Here is a 23,265-nt window from a genome sequence, read left to right on the forward strand (position 1 = left end):
GAAAAGAAAATGGCCAAAAATGGATAAATAAATGTTCATTTGGGAACTGCTGCAGCTATTGCATTACGAGCTATGCAGTATGCATAAACAATGTATTTCTTTTGTGGAATATCTCTATAAAATATATATATTCCCTAGTATATAGAGGGACAATGTTTCGATGTCTCATTTACCATAGGCTAAAAGATACTGTTTAGAAATGCAACAACAGACAGATATGAATATTTTGTCCTGTCATTGTTTACACTTGTCCATCAAGATGAATGGTTGTTAGTTTAGAGTAGACTATGAGAGAGTGCGGCGGCTTCTCTATGAGCGTATATGCCATACTCAAGTTTGCGTGCTTGTGCGACTGTGCGTGAGTCTGCGTGAGTCTGTGAGAGTTTGTGCGTGCGTGCGTGCGTGCGTGCGTGCGTGCGTGCGTGCGTGCGTGCGTGCGTGCGTGCGTGCGTGCGTGCGTGCGTGCGTGCGTGCGTGATGGCCATGGAGGGAGGAAGCGCATTATACTGGGGGTTTCCCCTTGTTTGCTAGGATGATGTCATTGTCACGGTTTAAGCCCAACGTGGGTTTAATCTGGCAGATAAGGGCTGGATTTGGATTTACCACTAATAAAGGTCACACACATTAACCAGACAGACATACAAGTACTAGAAAGCTCAGATGTGGGATCACCAAATGTTACATACTTACATCTTATTCTTGCACTCTCCGTCAGCCACATAGTTTGACTGTTAGAAAGATGCTGCATGGACTCTTTAGGGATTCCATGAATAGGGCTGTCAAGATCATGACATTTTACTTGACCATTAATTCTTATATACACATAATTATTGTGATTAACAGTTGAATTGTGTTTGTGGCACTGAACATTGGAACATATAGGAATAAAAATGACATTTCTGATTGCACAGGGCATAATATGATATAGCCAAAATAGGCGATCTAATGGAAAAGTGTACGAATCATTATCAACATGGAAACGATTTTGACAAGCATGATGATTATGCAAAAGAAGTGTGACCATCTCAAATAATTAATTATTATAGATGATTATGTAATAATGGTGACAGGCTCATCCATGATGTTTGACTGTGCTAAACTTGTCTTGCAATGGCAATTACATTATACTTACAGCTCACATTGTCTCTGGAGTGGCAGACATAGCCTACATGGCAAAATATGTCACAAGTTACAATACAATAGAAGTTTGCTTAAAATTAAACTGGAATATATATATAATATATAATTATTATTATTATTTTGATTGTATTTTTTCTTTTTTCCTCTCCATTTAATTGGCAGGTTAATGAATCTCTCCAAGGGACACAACTATGCCGGAGGCCGGAAAAAATAATATTTGGAATGAGGTCCTGTCCCCACTCTCCCTATCAGAGTGAAATGGGTCAGTTGAGATCTGAGTGAAGAATGGATGATAATACTACACTCGTGTGAAGTGAAGGGCGCCCAGATTTTCGGGGGCATGTTGATGTTCTTATGTCAGTGAAAAATGAAATAAGATGTATTTATATCAGTGAGATTCTTATGTTGGCATTTACTGCCCTAAACAAACATTAAAGTCCATAGACTTGACTGGCCAAAGATGACATCATAACTACCCTAAAACAAACATTAAAAGTCCATATATAGACTTGGCTGGCCTATGGCGTAATTTCGGAAAGCCTGCATGAAAAGAACAAACTGCTGTTCTCTCTTCGTGTCCTGTGTGTGGCAGACGGGGTGCTGTTCTCTCTTCATGTCCTGTGTGTGGCAGACGGGGTGCTGTTCTCTCTTCATGTCCTGTGTGTGGCAGACGGGGTGCTGTTCTCTCTTGTGTCCTGTGTGTGGCAGACGGGGGATCTCAGATTATGCACCAATTACAATCGCCCCAGAGTGTGTTAATAGGGTCTTGAAGGGATTTACTTCACTGTGTCCAGTCAAATGCTGCATGCTTTGGAGATGACATCATGTTCAGAACCTCGCACACACACACACACACACACACAACACACACACACACACACACACACACACACACACACACACACACACACACACACACACACGCACGCACGCACGCACGCACGCACGCACGCACGCACGCACGCACGCACGCACGCACGCCCGCACACACACACACACACACACACACACACACACACACACACACACACACACACACACACACACACACACACACACACACACACACACACACACACACGTACGCACGCCCGCACACACACACACACACACACACACACACACACACACGCACGTACGCACGCCCGCACACACACACACACACACACACACACACACACACACACACACACACACACACACACACACACACACACTGATCCCTGCATACACCCATTACCTGCTGATGGTGGCGGTCACTTGCTTGTTAGTTACTCCTATTTGATAGGCAGACATCACTATAACCTGCACCCCCCCCCCCCCCCCCTTCTAGGTAGGCTACATCCCATAGCCCAGGAGGGACTACCAATGCTGTAATTAGCAGGGGTGGACTAAGTAAATACGCAAAACTACAACTTATGAAGTATGCTTTCTTGTTAATATCAACACATTGCTGTATTGAAATTTAGAACATTGCCACCAAAATTAAAAAGATTTTTGAGGGGTGCTCGGCCCTCCTATGCACAGTTTGTGTGTGATATATAGACAGTGATGTAAGATGATGAAGAGCGCCCCTCAACTCACATGAGTGTGACATTTTTTCTTAAATAGTGAAAATAGCTTTGATGCTTTGTGAGGTTGTAGATCTACAATCTTCGCAATACTTGAAATAGAGTTTAAGTGCCGGTAATATTATATTTTTCCCTTCCTTCCTAGAAATGTAGTGTCGTCAAAATGTCATGATTTTGAAAAGAAAAGAAAATATGCCATACACTATTACTGTCCAGTGTCCACCAGTGGCGAAGATTAGCATTCATATAGGTTTATATGTGTTAAAGTAGCCTAGGCCAAATAGTGTTTTATTAGCCATAGGCCTATGAAATGCTGGAGTTTGAGCGGAGATAGTGGGGGGGGGGGGGGGGGGGGGGGGGTGTTCAATTATCTCATAAAGGAATTCAAATACCAATCTTGTCAACAAACCACCAGGCCAGGCCCATTAAAATAAAGATGTTACCTGTCTGTCAGGCTGCGTCCACAACAATTTGGACAGCATCATCCATCTCCCGTTGCTTGACAACCAACTAGCCAATCGCAGCGTGAAAGTCCCTTCAAGCTATGGGATGCAGACTCTGCATGTTTGCTCCGTATCGCAGTAGATCTCCGTCACAGCACCTCCTCCTCTCTCCTCCTCCTCTCTCTCCTCCTCATCAGCATAGGTGAGGTAGCCTCCTGCAGCGTATAAAACCAACGGACTGGAGAGATGCTTACTTTCACAGTAGAATGAGAAACAAGCAGTAGCAAGACGACAGCAAGCATCAGATCAGCAACATATCAACCGAATGAGAGAGAGGGACACAGAGGAGAGCGGTGTCATTTTAAAACAAACCCATCATTGACTGGATGTGTTGAACCAAGAAAAGGCAGAATAATTTCATTGCTGTATATCTGTTGTAATTTAAAATAGATTACATTAAATTATATAGATCACGTGCTTGGAAACAAACTACTGTGTACTGGAGTAAAGCATACGCGATTAGCAACGATGGATATCAGCTTTCGACAGTCTTAAAGGTAGGCGTTTTTTTTTTTTACAGTGCTTCACTGATGATGAGCAGGTTATATGCTGTCACAATCACAACGAACAGGGGCAAGTGACGGCAGCCGACCTGATCACAACTTGACCATAACATGTTTCGCGTCTTGTTCTAAAATATAACGACTTAGCGGAAATATTTGCGGTTGTACGAACTAATGTTGACGGAGAATAATACTGCACCACACGGAGGTTCGATGAGAGCCACCGTTACGCACGATTAAAGCCCCCCATCCATCCATATCCATCCATCCATCCATCCATCCATCCCGTCCATCGTACATTCACAATGCACTGGCCTGTGACGGACCACCGCAGCCTCCCTGCATTTCGGCAGCTGATGCCCCTTTTACTAAAGTGAGGGGTTGACAAGATTATTAGGAGTCAAAATCAGTCGCATGTGGATGATATATGCTTATTTATTCCTGACTACAGACAAACAGATGTGTCTCAGCTCAGCTGTGAAGATCTTTTTTATATAATTAGCATCGCTCTTCGATCCAGACATTAAGCTTTGGATGTTTGTGAATTACCACAAACATCCTTTGAAATTTAGACTAGTATCGTATACCTCTGCTCAGACTGTATAAAATGTCCATTGTCCACAATGGAGACTATGCATCTTGCTATAGGGGCTATATAAGTATATAAGTATATAAGTTAAATCAATTCTGACTATTTTGCAGTGTCACAAGGTGTTTCTGTTGTGTCCAGCAGTATAGCCTACGTATAATATGTGTGTCCAACAGTGCTCAGGACCTATATGTCTAAGTTGACATTCAGGATGATAAAATAATAAGATACAGTATACAGTAGTTAGTACCATAGTGAGTGTGTGTGTGTGTGTGTGTGTGTGTGTGTGTGTGTGTGTGTGTGTGTGTGCGCGTGTGTGCGCGCGCGCGCGCGTGTGTGGGGTGCATGCTTGTGCGTGGTAACTGTGACTGGATATCATCACTTTGGAATGTACTTTGGAATTGTATACCATGATGATACTTATTCTACATATTAGGTAAACACCTCGCCCTGCCTACCGTAGTAGGCTAGGTTGTTATTATCATAGTGATAGTGAAGGTGTGGGTGGAAACATGTCACTGGAGTCTATACCATGAATATTCCTTTTCTGATCCTTGGAGAAATATCAGTCTTTGAAGATGCTTTGCAGCTCTCCCTCATTATTTTAACACCAACTCTTCATCTCATCCCCATTAACATAGCAGCTATATTCTATCACAGATATTGGATAGGAGATAAAGGATTGTGGCATAATTTGTGCCAAGTGAATGTCCTACTGGTGTTGTGATGTTATGTCTGGAATGTTCTGCAAAGCAGAATATTTTGAGGGATAATTTGATTCATTCACTGTGATGTTGTGCTGCCCACGGAGACAGTTGAGTTGATTTGATGGAGTTAATATGTAAACCGAGGTCTTCTCATAATTTATTTGTAATCCAATACTCTCATTCTATATACACTCTGGGCAGTAGCTTTGGTTTGATATCTCCAGCCACACAAAGATGTATTACCTTATCTCCAAAACTCAGTTGCAGAGTAGAGGCTATACATACAGTATGTAGAATGCCATCTACTCTTATTGTCATTACAGAATTCTGTAGACATGGCATAATTTGTGAACTGACCACAAAGCAATAACATTAATAAACACTAATACTCATGATAGTGCCAAATAATAATTACCTACCTTGTATTAAACTATATTAAAAAACAGAGCACTACTTTGCCTTGGCAGCATTTTCAAAATGTGTAGCTGGGTGAGACACAAATTATAAATGTCTCTTAGGAGAGACTGAATGTGCAACTTGTAATGAACTAGGTTTCCTTTTGATATTTCTATTAAAGAGTGCCCCTCTCCACAGAGGCCAGAAGACAAAACCTTACGTTACCAACTACCAAACCAACCTGACATCTGATTAGCAGGAAAATAATATGCAGCTGACAACAATTCCAAATACATGTCCAGAAAATGTAAGGTGGCACACTCTAACCAACTGCATCAATTGTATAGTTAAAAATGTTCTACTGTGAAATTAATTATAACCACGTGAAAGCTCACTACATCACATGATATAGTGATTAGTGAGCTTCCACATGGTAATAATTAAGATTGTCATCTTTTATATGGCTCTCATAATGCTCTCTCTCTCTCTCTCTCTCTCTCTCTCTTTCTCTGCTTGGCCATGTCAAGGCTCTTATAGTTCCTGGCTTGTTCCAATGACTGCAGCCCCCCATCATGGCACTGATCCTGCACGAATCCCGCGCCCCCTCTCCCTCCCTCTCCGCCTTCAACTCGCCACTCTCCGAGTCGCCTGCCTTTAGACGGGCCGAGACGCCCTGCACCCCGGACATGGACCTGACCCCCACCCAGTGTGTCATACGCAACATCCTCTCTATAGCTGGTGCGGTGGTGGAGCCGGAGGGTGGAGGCGGAGGAGGAGGAGAAGGTGGAGGTGGAGGAGGAGGTGGAGGAGGAGGGCACACCTGTGGACACAGCCCCACGCCAAGCGAGGAGCAGCAGGAGCAGTTCACCAACACCGTGCTGAAGCTCCACGAGAATGACGGCGGCAGCTCGGGGAGGACAGAGGGGGAGGGGAACGGCGGCGGCGGGGAGTGCAGCGCGGTCAGGAGCCAGGCGGGCGACGCCAGGCTACAGTGCCAGTCCACCGGAGGGGGAGGAGGCTTCCTGGAGGGACTGTTTGGGTGTCTGAGGCCTGTCTGGACTATGATTGGAAAAGCCTACTCCACCGAGCACAAACACAACCTGGAGGGTAAGAAGACGAGTTGACACACCGACGAACGCCCACAGACAGACAAGCACCACTTCCACCATTACATGCACACACACACACACACACCCACATACTGTACACACACAGATACACACACTCACACGTGTGTGTGTACGCGCACACACAGTGGAACTAATGATTGCTTTTACTTTAGCCTATATTAGCACCCCAAGAAAAGCAACCACCAGCTCGCCTTTAATTCCAGGCTGAAGCTTTGATATGGTAATTACGTGATTCTATCCTCCAATTTAATTACATTAACCAGTTGGTAGAGAAATTACTCCCACAAAAGCCATGTTGTAAACAAGCACTCTCTCTGACAGGAGAGACACACACACACACACACACACAGACGCACACACACGCACACACACACACAGAGAGAGAGAGAACACCTACTATTATTTTGCTCCCATCCTCTTCCCTGCCCCCACACTCTCCCTAGTGAAACCAGCTTGCCCGTGACGCTGTGTTGTTTATGTCTGCAGTCACTACAATGGTGCAGAGCTCCCCTGGGACCCCTCTGCCAAATCTGCTTCATGCATAATGTATGGCCACGCGCTGACCTGCGCACCTCTCATCTCTATTAACACAAACCTGGCACATGCGTGTGCGCACGCACGCGCACACACACTCACACTCACACATACACACACAGAGAGCTGAGGACACGCACGTATGCGACCGTGGCGCTAACGAGCATTGTACGCAACCACATAGATGTGCACTAGCAGGCCATGCATACACGCACGCATGCACACACACACACACACACTCACACTCACACACACACACACACACACACACACACACACACACACACACACACACACACACACACACACACACACACACACACACACACACACAGAGCATCACGTCGAGGAGGGTGGTGGCTGTTTCATACCTCTCTCTCTCTCTCGGCTGCTATTCCTCTGACGTTTTATCACCCAATTGACTCCAGCAGCAACCCCCCTCCCCTCCCCCTGCTCCATCTATATCTCCTTGTCGCCTTTCCCCTGCCTTTCATCCCTTCCCATTATCGCTCCGAGCCCATCTGCACCCGTGCTGTCTCTCAGACAGTCCCACTATTAGCATGGGCATGGCATTATAGTATGGAGTGTAAATAAACAAGGGGCTTTTAATGGAACATGTACACAGTAAAACCCTCCTCTGTGTTACAGTAATTTATCCATTTTGTGACGCAGAGACGGTAACCAAATCCATTTGGTTACAGTAGTACAGTCTCTGACGGTCTCCCACATCAGTGGAGAACTACCTTAATTAACACTGAGGGAGAGATAGACCTTTATTCTTTTCAGCTGTTATCGTGACAGGATCACACAGTTATGAAATACCGGACAATTACAGAAAAATATATACAAAATTATAATGACAATAGAAAGAGTAAACAGGTAGTACTAGTAACGCACAGGAATAAACAGTCCAAGTGCCTATCGCACTTGGACTGCCTGGGATTTGGCTGTTGTGGGCTACATTCAAAAGTAGTTAAAATGCACGAACAGTATATCAAGTATAGTATGAACAGTAGCATTCAGAGGTATAAATACAGGCATGGTGTACATAAACAAGCTATCTCCTGCGTGTGTGGGTAAACATGAATAGTCATTCCACAGTGGATAATGAGGAATATACAAAAGGATTGTACTGTGTAGACCGGAGCAGGATTCAGCTGCTCCGTTCGCCTTTCATTATTGATTCTAAAAAAAGAAAATGCAGGAGCTCTGTTTCTGTTAAATGTCTTAAAATGATTCCCGTTTATCGGATCAAAGACGACAGACGTGGGGAGGATGCTAGGGGTTTACATATCTGATGTATCTGATATAGCCTGATAGAACGCTTTATGGGCTCATTAGAGGCACAAAACACAATCAATCGCCAGAGATCATTAATCATTCATATCGCCCTGATTAATATGATGGATGCATTTCTATCTCCCCTCCCGTGGTGCAGGACAGCAGTGGTGCGTCTGCCCTCTGCCCTGGCCCGTGCTTCCTGCCTGTCTGTCTGTCTGTCTGTCTGTCTGTCTGTCTGTCTGTCTGTCTGTCTGTCTGTCTGTCTGTCTGTCTGTCTGTCTGTCTGTCTGTCTGTCTGTCTGTCTGTCTGTCTGTCTGTCTGTCTGTCTGTCTGTCTGTCTGCCTGTCTGTCTGTCTGTCTGTCTGCCCGCCCGCCTGTCTGCCTGTCTGCCTGTCTGTCTGCCTGTCTGCCTGTCTGTCTGTCTGCCCGCCCGCCCCCAAGCCTCACAGAACCCTGGTTGAGCTGTGGGGAATCTCCCTCTTGGCCCCTTCCCTTAACCACTTTAACACTGGCGTCATAATTGTGTTGTTTTCATACATATCAAATCTAGCAGATCTACAAGCTCACAACGCGTGGCAATATGGGCACATTGTGCGCTTGCAGATTGGCTATTATCGCCATGCGGCTACGTGTTTTGACAATTATTTGGGGGCCACTTACAATACCCTCCCGGCCCACCAGTGGGCCCCGGACCACAGGTTGAGAACCACTGCTCTAGTCTACACAGTACCATTTCTTCCATATACACCTAACGTTGGGCTCTCAAATCCCTTCTCCCACCTCAGTCCTTCCGCCCCCCTGCTGAGTGTTGGAATCATGTTTTGTGGCAGCCCCACAATGGTGCTAAGCAGGATTTAGGGGACTGAGCGAGTATTATCCACTGCAGATTAGAGCTCCCTGTCTGTCTGCACGCACGCGCGCACACACACACACACACACACACACACACACACACACACACACACACACACACACACACACACACACACACACACACACACACACACACACACACACACACACACACACCCATGTCTCAGGTTGAGGTGCAGCTAGGGTTCAAGTACAGAACAGGGGGGTCACACACGTGGTGTGTGTGTGTGTGTGTGTGTGTGTGTGTGTGTGTGTGTGTGTGTGTGTGTGTGTGTGTGACTGAGTTCATCCTGTAATTGCTTTACTGTACTGCACTGTTTTTAGCTATGACCACACACAACTAAGCCACTATCAGACAGTCCGTCTAAAATGTCAAGCACAAACCAAGAACTGGTTCAAAGCTGATCATGAAGCTTGTTTGTAAATCTATCTGCCTCCGAGACTTGTTTTAATGTATAAAACATTAATTTAACCACTAGAATCCTATATTTTTTGGTGACCGGGGTCCCTCAGGGGTCTGTACTTATTATTTTTCTCATAAGATTTTGTGTTAAAACTGTTATGAAGGGGTAGCATTAGCTTCTTACTTCTCCTTTTCGAACACATTATGATGTATTGTTCATTGACATAGTTGGATTGTTTTTAATATATTTTGTATTTTTACTAAACAAATAAAAAGAAAGGAAGAAATATGATTATGTTTATGCGGTCCACATGCAGTTCCAATATGATTATTTTGTGCGGTCCCCAGTTCAAATATGATTATTTTAGGCATCCCCAGTTCAAATACGATTGTTTTGGGGGGTCCCCAGTTCAAATACGATTGTTTTGGGGGGTCCCCAGTTCAAATACGATTATTTTGGGAGTCCCCAGTTCAAATACGATTGTTTTGGGGGGTCCCCAGTTCAAATACGATTATTTTGGGGGTTCACAGTTCAAATACGATTGTTTTGGGGGGGTCCCCAGTTCAAATACTATTATTTTGGGGGGTCCCCAGTTCAAATACGATTCTTTTGGGGGGTCCCCAGTTCAAATACGATTATTTTGGGGGGTCCCCAGTTCAAATACGATTGTTTTGGGGGGTCCCCAGTTCAAATACGATTGTTTTGGGAGGTCCCCAGTTCAAATATGATTGTTTTGGGAGGTCCCCAGTTCAAATATGATTGTTTTGGGAGGTCCCCAGTTCAAATATGATTGTTTTGGGGGGTCCCCAGTTCAAATATGAATATTGTGAAAGGTTGAGATCCACTGGGGTAGGACAGTGGCTGCTTGGCAGTGATAATAAAGTTATTTTAAGCAGACAGCATGGATTGGACACTAGATGCGCCGCCATCTTTATTGTAGGTCTGACATCGTTGAAATTAGCTCTCTCCGTCGGGAGAGACATAAAACCTACGGATTGTAACTGTAATGTATTTTTACAGCGTTGTGCCGAAGGGACCGGGCTGTCTAGAACAGGCTTTATCCCTATGCTTCTTAAGTCCACTGTTGCCAGATTTTGTGAGAGAAATAAGCGGACTGGTCTATGAAAGCAAGCCCAGGCTGCTTGGTCTCACACACACATAGGGGATCCCCAGTGTGTGTGAGGGTCTCACACACACATAGGGGGTCCCCAGTGTGTGGGGGGTCCCCAGCAAAATGACTTAATATAGCATCAAATTCAGCCACTCTAACCCTATATACAATACATCGATCGTCTATTTGAATAAGATCACTGCCATTCATTCCACTGTTATTTTGAAAAGAATCTTGGAAAAATAAACGGGGTATATTTTATAACAACACAAAACGTATGTACTTTTGCCGTATGTTAGCCTAACATGCGCAGAATAGGGATGCTAGGGTTCAAGTGATTTAGTAGTAGTAGTAGTAGTAGGCTATTAACGGGATTCTAGTTATCCAGATAATTGCTAATTGATTTTGCGAAATGTCTGAATTGTCTCAGTTTTACAGGGAAGCCACACTATTTTAGGATCACTTTTTTGCCAGCTGTTTACCCATCTCTCTAAATCGAGTGGCAAAGTTAGTTTAACGTTGTTTAATGCAATCAGACTTTTCTGCTTGGATGTACGGGCTGTCAAGGCCAGATTTATTAATTTATTTGCCACTCAGTAGGCGTTCCCGCATAACTTGTTCTGGGTATGATGATGATATCACGTGCAATGTGCATACCATCTATACCCCCTGCTAGCTCTCTCTCCTCTCTATATGCTGCGCACACACACACACACACGCACACGCACACACACACACACACACACACACACACACACACACACACACACACACACACACACACACACACACACACACACACACACACACACACACCCCATGTCTCAGGTTGAGGTGCAGCTAGGGTTCAAGTACAGAACAGGGGGGTCACACACGTGGTGTGTGTGTGTGTGTGTGTGTGTGTGTGTGTGTGTGTGTGTGTGTGTGTGTGACTGAGTTCATCCTGTAATTGCTTTACTGTACTGCACTGTTTTTAGCTATGACCACACACAACTAAGCCACTATCAGACAGTCCGTCTAAAATGTCAAGCACAAACCAAGAACTGGTTCAAAGCTGATCATGAAGCTTGTTTGTAAATCTATCTGCCTCCGAGACTTGTTTTAATGTATAAAACATTAATTTAACCACTAGAATCCTATATTTTTTGGTGACCGGGGTCCCTCAGGGGTCTGTACTTATTATTTTTCTCATAAGATTTTGTGTTAAAACTGTTATGAAGGGGTAGCATTAGCTTCTTACTTCTCCTTTTCGAACACATTATGATGTATTGTTCATTGACATAGTTGGATTGTTTTTAATATATTTTGTATTTTTACTAAACAAATAAAAAGAAAGGAAGAAATATGATTATGTTTATGCGGTCCACATGCAGTTCCAATATGATTATTTTGTGCGGTCCCCAGTTCAAATATGATTATTTTAGGCATCCCCAGTTCAAATACGATTGTTTTGGGGGGTCCCCAGTTCAAATACGATTGTTTTGGGGGGTCCCCAGTTCAAATACGATTATTTTGGGAGTCCCCAGTTCAAATACGATTGTTTTGGGGGGTCCCCAGTTCAAATACGATTATTTTGGGGGTTCACAGTTCAAATACGATTGTTTTGGGGGGGTCCCCAGTTCAAATACTATTATTTTGGGGGGTCCCCAGTTCAAATACGATTCTTTTGGGGGGTCCCCAGTTCAAATACGATTATTTTGGGGGGTCCCCAGTTCAAATACGATTGTTTTGGGGGGTCCCCAGTTCAAATACGATTGTTTTGGGAGGTCCCCAGTTCAAATATGATTGTTTTGGGAGGTCCCCAGTTCAAATATGATTGTTTTGGGAGGTCCCCAGTTCAAATATGATTGTTTTGGGGGGTCCCCAGTTCAAATATGAATATTGTGAAAGGTTGAGATCCACTGGGGTAGGACAGTGGCTGCTTGGCAGTGATAATAAAGTTATTTTAAGCAGACAGCATGGATTGGACACTAGATGCGCCGCCATCTTTATTGTAGGTCTGACATCGTTGAAATTAGCTCTCTCCGTCGGGAGAGACATAAAACCTACGGATTGTAACTGTAATGTATTTTTACAGCGTTGTGCCGAAGGGACCGGGCTGTCTAGAACAGGCTTTATCCCTATGCTTCTTAAGTCCACTGTTGCCAGATTTTGTGAGAGAAATAAGCGGACTGGTCTATGAAAGCAAGCCCAGGCTGCTTGGTCTCACACACACATAGGGGATCCCCAGTGTGTGTGAGGGTCTCACACACACATAGGGGGTCCCCAGTGTGTGGGGGGTCCCCAGCAAAATGACTTAATATAGCATCAAATTCAGCCACTCTAACCCTATATACAATACATCGATCGTCTATTTGAATAAGATCACTGCCATTCATTCCACTGTTATTTTGAAAAGAATCTTGGAAAAATAAACGGGGTATATTTTATAACAACACAAAACGTATGTACTTTTGCCGTATGTTAGCCTAACATGCGCAGAATAGGGATGCTAGGGTTCAAGTGATTTAGTAGTAGTAGTAGTAGTAGGCTATTAACGGGATTCTAGTTATCCAGATAATTGCTAATTGATTTTGCGAAATGTCTGAATTGTCTCAGTTTTACAGGGAAGCCACACTATTTTAGGATCACTTTTTTGCCAGCTGTTTACCCATCTCTCTAAATCGAGTGGCAAAGTTAGTTTAACGTTGTTTAATGCAATCAGACTTTTCTGCTTGGATGTACGGGCTGTCAAGGCCAGATTTATTAATTTATTTGCCACTCAGTAGGCGTTCCCGCATAACTTGTTCTGGGTATGATGATGATATCACGTGCAATGTGCATACCATCTATACCCCCTGCTAGCTCTCTCTCCTCTCTATATGCTGCGCACACACACACACACACACACACACGCACACGCACACGCACACGCACACACACACACACACACACACACACACACACACACACACACACACACACACACACACACACACACACACACACACACACACACTAACCTCTCTACCACCCCTGTCTTCTCTCCACGTCTCAGAGCTGTGGGAGGTGCCGTTTGAGGAGATCTCAGACCTGCAGTGGGTGGGCAGCGGGGCCCAGGGGGCCGTCTTCCTGGGCAAGCTGCACGGCAAGGAGGTGGCTGTGAAGAAAGTCAGAGACATCAAAGAGACAGACATCAAGCACTTACGCAAGCTCAAACACCCCAACATCATCACGTTCAAGTGAGTGCAGGATAGTCAGAGATCGATGCTAACTTTTTGTGTCCCTGTCCGCCTATAGGTTGTTACGCCACAAATACTTCATTTGTAATTAACGCTTCTGCACGTTATTGACTAGACATGTATGTGAACAACTCAGAGTTATTGGTGTGCCAAGTCTATATAGCCTTGCCTGGCTAGGTCTGCTGCTTGCTATGCATTTAAATCAAAGTAATTTATAACTTTGCACCATTGAGCCAGCTCTCTTGCTCTCTCTCTCTCTCTCTCTCTCTCTCTCTCTCTCTCTCTCTCTCTCTCTCTCTCTCTCTCTCTCTCTGCTGGCGTTCTCTTGGGTGTGTGTGTGTGTGCGTGCGTGCGTGTGCGGACAGGTCCACTATGCTACTATAAAGAGGAGCGATTTGAAAATTGGAATCACTTGCCAATCAATTAACTCTGGCACTGCTCCCCTGAATCACTTCCCCCCATCTCCACTCACAGCAGAGGCCAAATCACAAACCTACCACAGTCACCCGACAACCAACCGACAACCATATAAATCATATGGCGCGTCCCATCCGCCTGAGTTATGGGACCGCAACCACAACTACAGATCCCATAGCCTGGTGCAAAAATGCTTTTATGCTTTTATAGCACTTTTGTGTATGATGAAGTAGTGCATTAAAACTTGCATTTTTTTCAACATAAAAAAAGCCCCTCCCTTCCGTTCCCCTCCAAAAGCGGGAGGCATAATTTTCCATTCTTACCTCACGCTGGTCACGCTAAGGTCTCTCTAGAAGCGTTAATATTCCAAACGAGAGGCATGCTGAAGTCAGAAAATGAAGACAGAACATGGTACTTACTTACTTACTTACTGCCCTTTATGCCGGCTGGCATGTAGGGCAGCAACAAAGGATCTCCACTTCAGTCTGTCCTGGGCCAGCGTCTTTATAAATTATTATTATATTCCAAACGAGAGGCATGCTGAAGTCAGAAAATGAAGACAGAACATTGTACTTACTTACTTACTTACTGCCCTTTATGCCGGCTGGCATGTAGGGCAGCAACAAAGGATCTCCACTTCAGTCTGTCCAGGGCCAGCGTCTTTATAAATCCCCAGGTGTGATGCAGGGTCTTCAACTCTCCCTCCACTGTCCTACGCCAGGTGACAGAACATTGTCCTTCTGGTCAAAACCATGGAGAGCTCCCTAGATTAGGAGTTATGAGCCATTCTTTTGGAGCCGTAAACAAGGAAGTGAACGGCAGTGTGCATGCGCGAAACAGCAAGGAGTATGGTGCAGAAGGAGAGGCCAACCAAAAAATTATAACAATAAAAAAGACCTAAAGACGCCTACACGTCCAAGGCATAATTCGTGTTAATTTAGGAAAACACTTCAAAACTTGAAACATGGAGATAGTAGGTTTGTGCCTGTCAGTGGCGATATATGCTAATTAGGTCTGTGCAAAACTGTTGTCCCTCCCAGGTTTCAATACTGTTGTCCCTCCCAGGTTCAATACTGTTGTCCCTCCCAGGTTTCAATACTGTTGTCCCTCCCAGGTTCAATACTGTTGTCCCTCCCAGGTTCAATACTGTTGTCCCTCCCAGGTTCAATACTGTTGTCCCTCCCAGGTTCAATACTGTTGTCCCTCCCAGGTTCAATACTGTTGTCCCTCCCAGGTTCAATACTGTTGTCCCTCCCAGGTTCAATACTGTTGTCCCTCCCAGGATTCAATACTGTTGTCCCTCCCAGGTTAATACTGTTGTCCCTCCCAGGTTTCAATACTGTTGTCCCTCCCAGGTTTCCAGAAGGTGGCTGTTCTGGTCCAGTGTTCCATATAGATTTGTTTGATTGGCTCTGCAGCAGATTTAAACGGGAAACACAAATAATGATAATGATAATGAAATCTGCTGCTGAACTAATCAAATGAAGCTATGGGGAAATTAACTTCTGGAAACCTGGGACTCCCGCTATGCACAGAGCCTAGAGTTGATCGATTGGTCAAGGCACTGAGGACCAAAATCCATTTGAATGGATGAGGACGGGCAGATACATTGACAGTGACAGTCCACAAAAATGGCTATAAACAGCTTAAATTTGGGAAAAGTGAAAAATCTGCTTCCTCACATACAGTATGTCAATGACCATGTCCAAGTTCTCAGATCGGATGATCAACCCACTGAGGATAGAATTAAAATGAGTTTTCTAATAATAATAATAATAATAATAATAGCACTGAAGAGAGCTTTCAAAACACTGGCACACTGAAATGTCGGAAGAAAGCTTTTGAAATAAAACAATATTAATAAAACATTTGAAAGAAATTAAGCAGCTTTTTGAAACATTGATTTTATAACACTGTTCAGAAATTATTTGTCCACTTTGCACATATCTATTTTTAGGGGCAAAAGCGAGTGAAATATTCACACTGTAGAGCCCTGATGGTATTTACTTAAGAGTAAGAGTCTACCAATGAAACTGTATATCTCTGTATGCACTGATTGAATGATTGATTTATTTGAGAGAAAATAGAAAACATTTGACATGTTCATTGTACAATTTTTACTGTGATGGTTTTCGCTATGTTTTTGGCTGTGTATAGTATTCTGTAGCTCTGTTGTACTTTATTCTGTTCCACTCTTATCCCTGTGCTAAGCATTGTAGCATGCCAACTGCTGTACTAACATCCACTGTAACGCTCTGCTGTTTCAGGGGTATCTGTACCCAGGCTCCTTGTTACTGCATCATCATGGAATACTGTGCCCAGGGTCAACTGTACGAGGTGCTGAGGGCGGGCAGAAAGATCACCCCTGCCCTCTTGATGGAGTGGGCCATGGGTATCGCAGGGGGAATGAACTACCTGCACCTTCACAAGATTATCCACCGAGACCTCAAGTCACCCAAGTGAGTCTCTCATTGGCACTGGTGGAATAAGTCTATAACGGGCTGGGGGGGGGGGTTTGGGGGCACGGCCCCCCAAACAAACCCCCCCCACCCACTGTGCATTATGATGCAATATAATATATAAAACCCATCAAAGCTTGATGCTTTAAAACAAACACATCTGTGGGTCTTACAAGCTTTGGGTAATGCCGTTTTCTCTCACACACATTTTGAGACCATTTGAGAGTTAAGTGTTCAACACCACAGTGCAAGGCGGACCCACTTCAATTAATGAACTAAACTGTTTATAAGAATTGGCACGGCGGCCAAACAGTTCCAAGTACAAGAACTATTTAAGGGCATGATATAAGCAGGCTAAGTGAACTTCAATTTAATAACTGTTAATCACTTTCTTGTAGGCAGTGACAGTAACAGTACTGTACTGTAGCCTACCTGTTAATGCTTTTTTGGGCAGCTGTTGTTGATGATGATTTCACCAGCGTGAGCCACCATAAGACTTATACAATGAACTACTCACCTAATGCCACGGAGGTTCCATGTTTAATATACTTCCAAAGTGTGTACATTGTTTAAGTCACAGATGCAACCGAAACTGACTTCCTCTTCAAAATAAGAGCCACTTGTAATGAGTCTACTTACAGGATGTAGATAGACATTTGTAGCACCCTGAGATAATGCTTTGAATGGGCTCGCTGCCTGCTGCTGTGCCAAGAGGCAGGGCTTGCAAAGTGTGACCAAGTAAAGGTCTGTGACTGTGTCATCGTGATCATCTGACAGCTGGAAGGCCGATCCCCTGGAGTCCTGGGCCGGGGAAAGGCTGTACCCCCAGCTCCCACTGACGGAGGGGGGGCATATTTTTGGTCCAATGTACTAACATTCCGACACTACTTTGGTCCGTCGTCCTACCCCAAACCATAACTCTAACCGCACACGGAAGCCACGCATGTGTCTTAACCGGCCATGCATGTGTCATTAACCGGCCATGCATGTGTCCTAACCAGCCATGCATGTGTCCTAACCGGCCACGCATGTGTCTTAACCGGCCATGCATGTGTCCTAACCGGCCATGCATGTGTCATTAACCGGCCATGCATGTGTCCTAACCAGCCATGCATGTGTCCTAACCGGCCATGCATGTGTCCTAACCGGCCATGCATGTGTCTTAACCAGCCATGCATGTGTCCTAACCGGCCATGCATGTGTCCTAACCAGCCATGCATGTGTCATTAACCGGCCATGCATGTGTCCTAACCGGCCATGCATGTGTCCTAACCAGCCATGCATGTGTCATTAACCGGCCATGCATGTGTCCTAACCGGCCATGCATGTGTCATTAACCGGCCATGCATGTGTCCTAACCGGCCATGCATGTGTCCTAACCAGCCATGCATGTGTCATTAACCGGCCATGCATGTGTCCTAACCGGCCATGCATGTGTCCTAACCGGCCATGCATGTGTCATTAACCAGCCATGCATGTGTCCTAACCGGCCATGCATGTGTCCTAACCGGCCATGCATGTGTCTTAACCGGCCACGCATGTGTCTTAACCGGCCATGCATGTGTCTTAACCGGCCACGCATGTGTCTTAACCGGCCATGCATGTGTCTTAACCGGCCACGCATGTGTCTTAACCGGCCATGCATGTGTCATTAACCAGCCATGTACAGTATGTCGGGCGGTTGGCACGTCGGACTAATGTCTGCCCCCCCGACGGACCGCCCCTGCAAGGTGGACTAATGTCTGCCCCCCTGACGGACCGCCCCTGCAAGGTGGACCTGTGGTGATGTAGCTCCCACTGATACAACAAAGAGAAAAATGTTACACGAGTGATAACTAGACGATATAAGCCTCATCTATCAACCCAATCGCCAGAGAGGAAACGTTGCAGTATCACAACGAGTTGCAACTGCTAATTTCTGCAGAATATTGTGTTGTTCCATGCCCAGAATAGGGACACTAGGATCAAGCCCACTACTGCCGAGCGTGATTTGAGTTGCAGACGGACACATTTTCTTGGTTAATTTCTGAAGATCTGCCTTCTTCTGTGTGTAAGGATTGTATCTAGTGGCAGCATTAATGTATACTTATTGTAAAGATAAGTCAAAATGGCATTTATTTCATTTTAAATGTAGATGTTAAATAGATGAATAGATGTTTTAATATATCCATCCTTTACATTTGTCCATAGGTTGTTCTTTTGATCATACATCAGGTGTAAACTTCATGCATGTTTCTTTTTCTTTCAATTCTTTGCTTACAGCATGCTGATCACCTACGATGACGCAGTGAAGATCTCTGATTTCGGGACATCCAAGGAGCTTAGTGAAAGGAGCACCAAGATGTCCTTTGCTGGTACGGTGGCCTGGATGGCTCCAGAAGTCATACGCAATGAGCCTGTCTCAGAGAAGGTGGATATTTGGTAAGCACCCTTCTTGAATTACTTTCAACCTGCTGTCCCTATTGTGGGCCTATCATAATCTGCGAAATATTTATGATGTGACACGTGGGCTTGTAGATCTGATATTTTTGCTGTTGCTGTTGTCAAAATATTGATTTGCTATTTTATATGACAAAGTATAAATGTCGGTTTACATGGTAAGACTGCTTTTTTTCCCCTTCAAATTCTCTCCCCAAGATTAGTGTAATCTCTCATTAAATCAACATAGGATCCCATTAGTTATACTTTACTATACAGTTTGCTATCCTATTACCAGAAAAATCTATGTGGTATTATGTACAATATCTCATTACATGAAATCGTATAGGCCCACTACCCTATCAGATGGGTTGCCCTGAGTTTAGCACTAATCTCCTCTCTCTCTCTCTCTCTCTCTCTCTCTCTCTCTCTCTCTCTCTCTCTCTCTCTCTCTCGCGAAAGGAACGCTGGCTAATTTAATAATTGATTCACCAGATGCTGCAGTGCTCAGGAGAGGCTGGAGTAACCTTCCAAGCCTGCAGTGGGTTTGGCCACGGGCCAGCAGTGCATTAGCAGAGATGTGAAAATAGGATTAAAAAGCTTTTGATGTAGGAAAAGAAAATAAGAGAGGGTGTATAGAATTTAGTTTAATTTATGTAAATTACTGTACACAGCGTCAGAGAGAGGGAGAAAGAGAGAGAAAGAGGTTCTGGTTAGGTATTTTGTTGTACTGTATGTTGTTCATTTTATTTTGTACTAACATTCAACATGACAGCTCTACCAGAGTCCTGGATAATCCTGGAAAATAATGTATACAATAATTTATATCAATATGACATAACTCAATTATTTAAATGCAGTACAACATCCTGTAAGTTGACTATATGTAACCTTATTTTATTCAACCTAAAATAAAGCTAAAGCCTAGCTCAGTCGCACCCTCATAAACTGAATCGTACTTCCTCCTACTTCCTAATCTGTTTTCTGTTCTGGTGGCAGAATTGGCGAACTGGAAGTTATCATTCATTGAATGATACATTTCAATGTGAGCGCGTTTATCTTCCCAACTCACTAGCAAAGAACTTCCTTACTAAACGTAACTGTCGGTGCAATTACTGTACATAGACAGGTGACAGCTGACATTGCGCTTGAACTTGGTAAAAACATAGAGCGAGATTATATATATTTTGATTTGATATTATTTCCGGCGACACAATCATATACATTAGGTTAAGTCAGTCGGTCCATCAGTCGGTCAGGTCAGTACATCAGTTGGGACATTGACTATTCTAGTTGACCCCTGGGTCAGGTCAGGTCAGTACATCAGTTGGGACATTGACTATTCTAGTTGACCCCAGGGTCAGGTCAGGTCAGTATCAGTTGGGACATTGACTATTCTAGTTGACCCCAGGGTCAGGTCAGGTCAGTACATCAGTTGGGACATTGACTATTCTAGTTGACCCCAGGGTCAGGTCAGGTCAGTATCAGTTGGGACATTGACTATTCTAGTTGACCCCAGGGTCAGGTCAGTATCAGTTGGGACATTGACTATTCTAGTTGACCCCAGGGTCAGGTCAGGTCAGTACATCAGTTGGGACATTCACTATTCTAGTTGACCCCAGGGTCTGGAAACAAGAACCGTTTCTAAAGACTAAGTGGGGATCCTGGGACCCCTAAAAGGGTCCTTGTGGGGGTTACAAGGGCTCCCCAGCAAAATGAATAGCGGCACCAAAAAAAAAAAGAGAAAAAGGAAGAAAGAAAACATTGAAACATGTAAAAAAAAACATGACACAAATCTTCGGTGGGTCCCTGGGACAAGTTATTTTCAAATGGGCATCAACTCAGTGGCCTAATCAGTTCGGGGGTCCTTGACATGAAAGAGTTTGAGAACCACTGCAATACACAACAGTAAGATATACAACCAGCTAGTAGTGCCCACTTTATAGTATTTCCCAGCTCAGCACCAATAACTCAACTCTCCTGATTAAAAATTGAAGGACAAAATGAGCTGAGGCAGCAGAATGGGATCGGTGCGCCAATGAACATTCTCTCACTCTGTCATTCTGTAAGCCACATGCACTCCATTTCTCTCACATTAGACCAGTGCTGTCTGGGGACCCCCAGGGGTTCTTGAAGCGGTTCCAGGCGGTCCCCAGCAAAATGAGCTAATAGCATCAGTTTAACCACTTGAACCCTATTTTATGTTTGGCAATTACATTTTTTTTATATGAAATAATGTATACATTTTAAGTTCTGGGGTTCCCTGGCACAAAATCCTTTCTGGTGGGCGTCCGTGGCCAATTTGGGGGTCCTTGACATGAAAATGTTTGAGAACATTGCGCATATATTTCCAATGCAACCAACATCAAACCGATGCGAAATTAAATTACATGCATGGCTCTCTGTACTGTTAGAAAAGACCAAATCAATCGGAGTGAGTCACCAGTTAAATTATTGATGGATCCTTTACTGTACAGTGGTGGTGCAACATAATACCCATTAACAACCATCCATCATCTTTCTGACATCCATTAGGTCGTCTGCATACAGTAATAGATGTGGTACCGTACCACACAACCCCATGAAAACACAGAGGAAAGTTATGCCCCTCTATGAATGCTAAGCAAGGAGATGAAGAAACCGTAAACACGCACGTTAACACACGTTAACACACGTTCACACACACACACACACACACACACACACACACACACACACACACACACACACACACACACACACACACACACACACGTCCTCCATGCCGTGCAATGCTGTTGGCACCTATATGTGAGGTGGGTCACCATGGCGATTCATCAACAAGCCTTCCATAGTTACCGTCCCATGGGCCTGCAATGCATCACGGGTCCCCATGCAGACCAACAGTGATAGAGGCCATTTCAGGACATCTTCAGCCACCACACCTACTGTAGATGGAGTTGTGTTAACTGCTTGTTTACTGTAATGGCCTATTCATACTATTCATAGTTTTAGGTGATAGGGTGACCGGTTAGTAAAAACAGAGAGATGTGTTTGCGTGAGCGGTGACCACTGTGGCGTGAGCGGTGACCACTGTGGCGTGAGCGGTGACCACTGTGGCGTGAGCGGTGACCACTGTGGCGTGAGCGGTGACCACTGTGGTGTGACGTCAGATTAGTTTTCGGTGGTCACCTTCTCACCTAAAACTGGAGTATGAATAGGCCTTAAGAAGTGGAAGGGGAAATCACCTTATTTGGAGTAAACGACTATTGTAGATAGATACTATCTATTCTATTGTTCATTCTGTCGGGTAGATACTTTAGGTGACTATGAATTATGCATTATATCATGCGGCTTGTTATTGCAGTTCCAGCCTATATCCTTGTTATTGCAGTTCCAGCCTATATCCTTGTTATTGCAGTTCCAGCCTATATCCTTGTTATTGCCGTTCCAGCCTATATCCTTGTTATTGCAGTTCCAGCCTATATCCTTGTTATTGCAGTTCCAGCCTATATCCTTGTTATTGCAGTTCCAGCCTATATCCTTGTTATTGCAGTTCCAGCCTATATCCTTGTTATTGCAGTTCCAGCCTATATCCTTGTTATTGCAGTTCCAGCCTATATCCTTGGCACCAATCAGATCTCATACAGTAGCATAATTGCCTAAAGTCATTTTTGGCCAAATTCACATTTCTGCTTAAAGGGCTAGTTCAGATTTTTTGAACTTAAGTTGTATGAAATACTTGCCATTAATATAGTGGTTGCAACTGTATTAATTGATTGCCCGAGTCCTGTGGTGGGAGTTCTGCTCTGGTTTTGGTGAAATATCAAGTAGTTCCGGTCATTTTGTGGGGGGCACTGGGGGCCACGCAGTAAAAGTAAATTAATCCACAAAACTACTCATTTGTATTGTTGACCTATTTCTAAAATATTAGTGCAACTTCCGTTCTTTTTTTACCCCTCTATCACACAGAACTATGTTTTTTGTGTCCATATCACTACGCCCAAAAAATAGTTCCATGTGATAGA

General features: G+C 44.3%; 1 protein-coding gene across 1 annotated transcript in view; it reads left to right on the forward strand.

Moving 5' to 3' along the window:
- Window positions 1-5,981: 5,981 nt before the first annotated feature.
- Window positions 5,982-23,265, forward strand: part of LOC306929716 (mitogen-activated protein kinase kinase kinase 12-like) — a gene marked incomplete at both ends in the record, with an annotated part of 29,427 nt that continues 12,143 nt past the window's right edge. Inside the window, 4 exons of the mRNA XM_079510356.1 lie at window positions 5,982-6,516; window positions 13,781-13,964; window positions 16,649-16,840; window positions 19,103-19,261. Of these exons, the coding sequence (XP_079366482.1) occupies window positions 5,982-6,516; window positions 13,781-13,964; window positions 16,649-16,840; window positions 19,103-19,261 (1,070 nt within the window). The remainder of the gene's footprint in view (window positions 6,517-13,780; window positions 13,965-16,648; window positions 16,841-19,102; window positions 19,262-23,265) is intronic.

The sequence above is a fragment of the Electrona antarctica genome, assembly GCF_951216825.1.
Source record: "Electrona antarctica genome assembly, chromosome: 9".
NCBI lineage: Eukaryota > Metazoa > Chordata > Actinopteri > Myctophiformes > Myctophidae > Electrona > Electrona antarctica.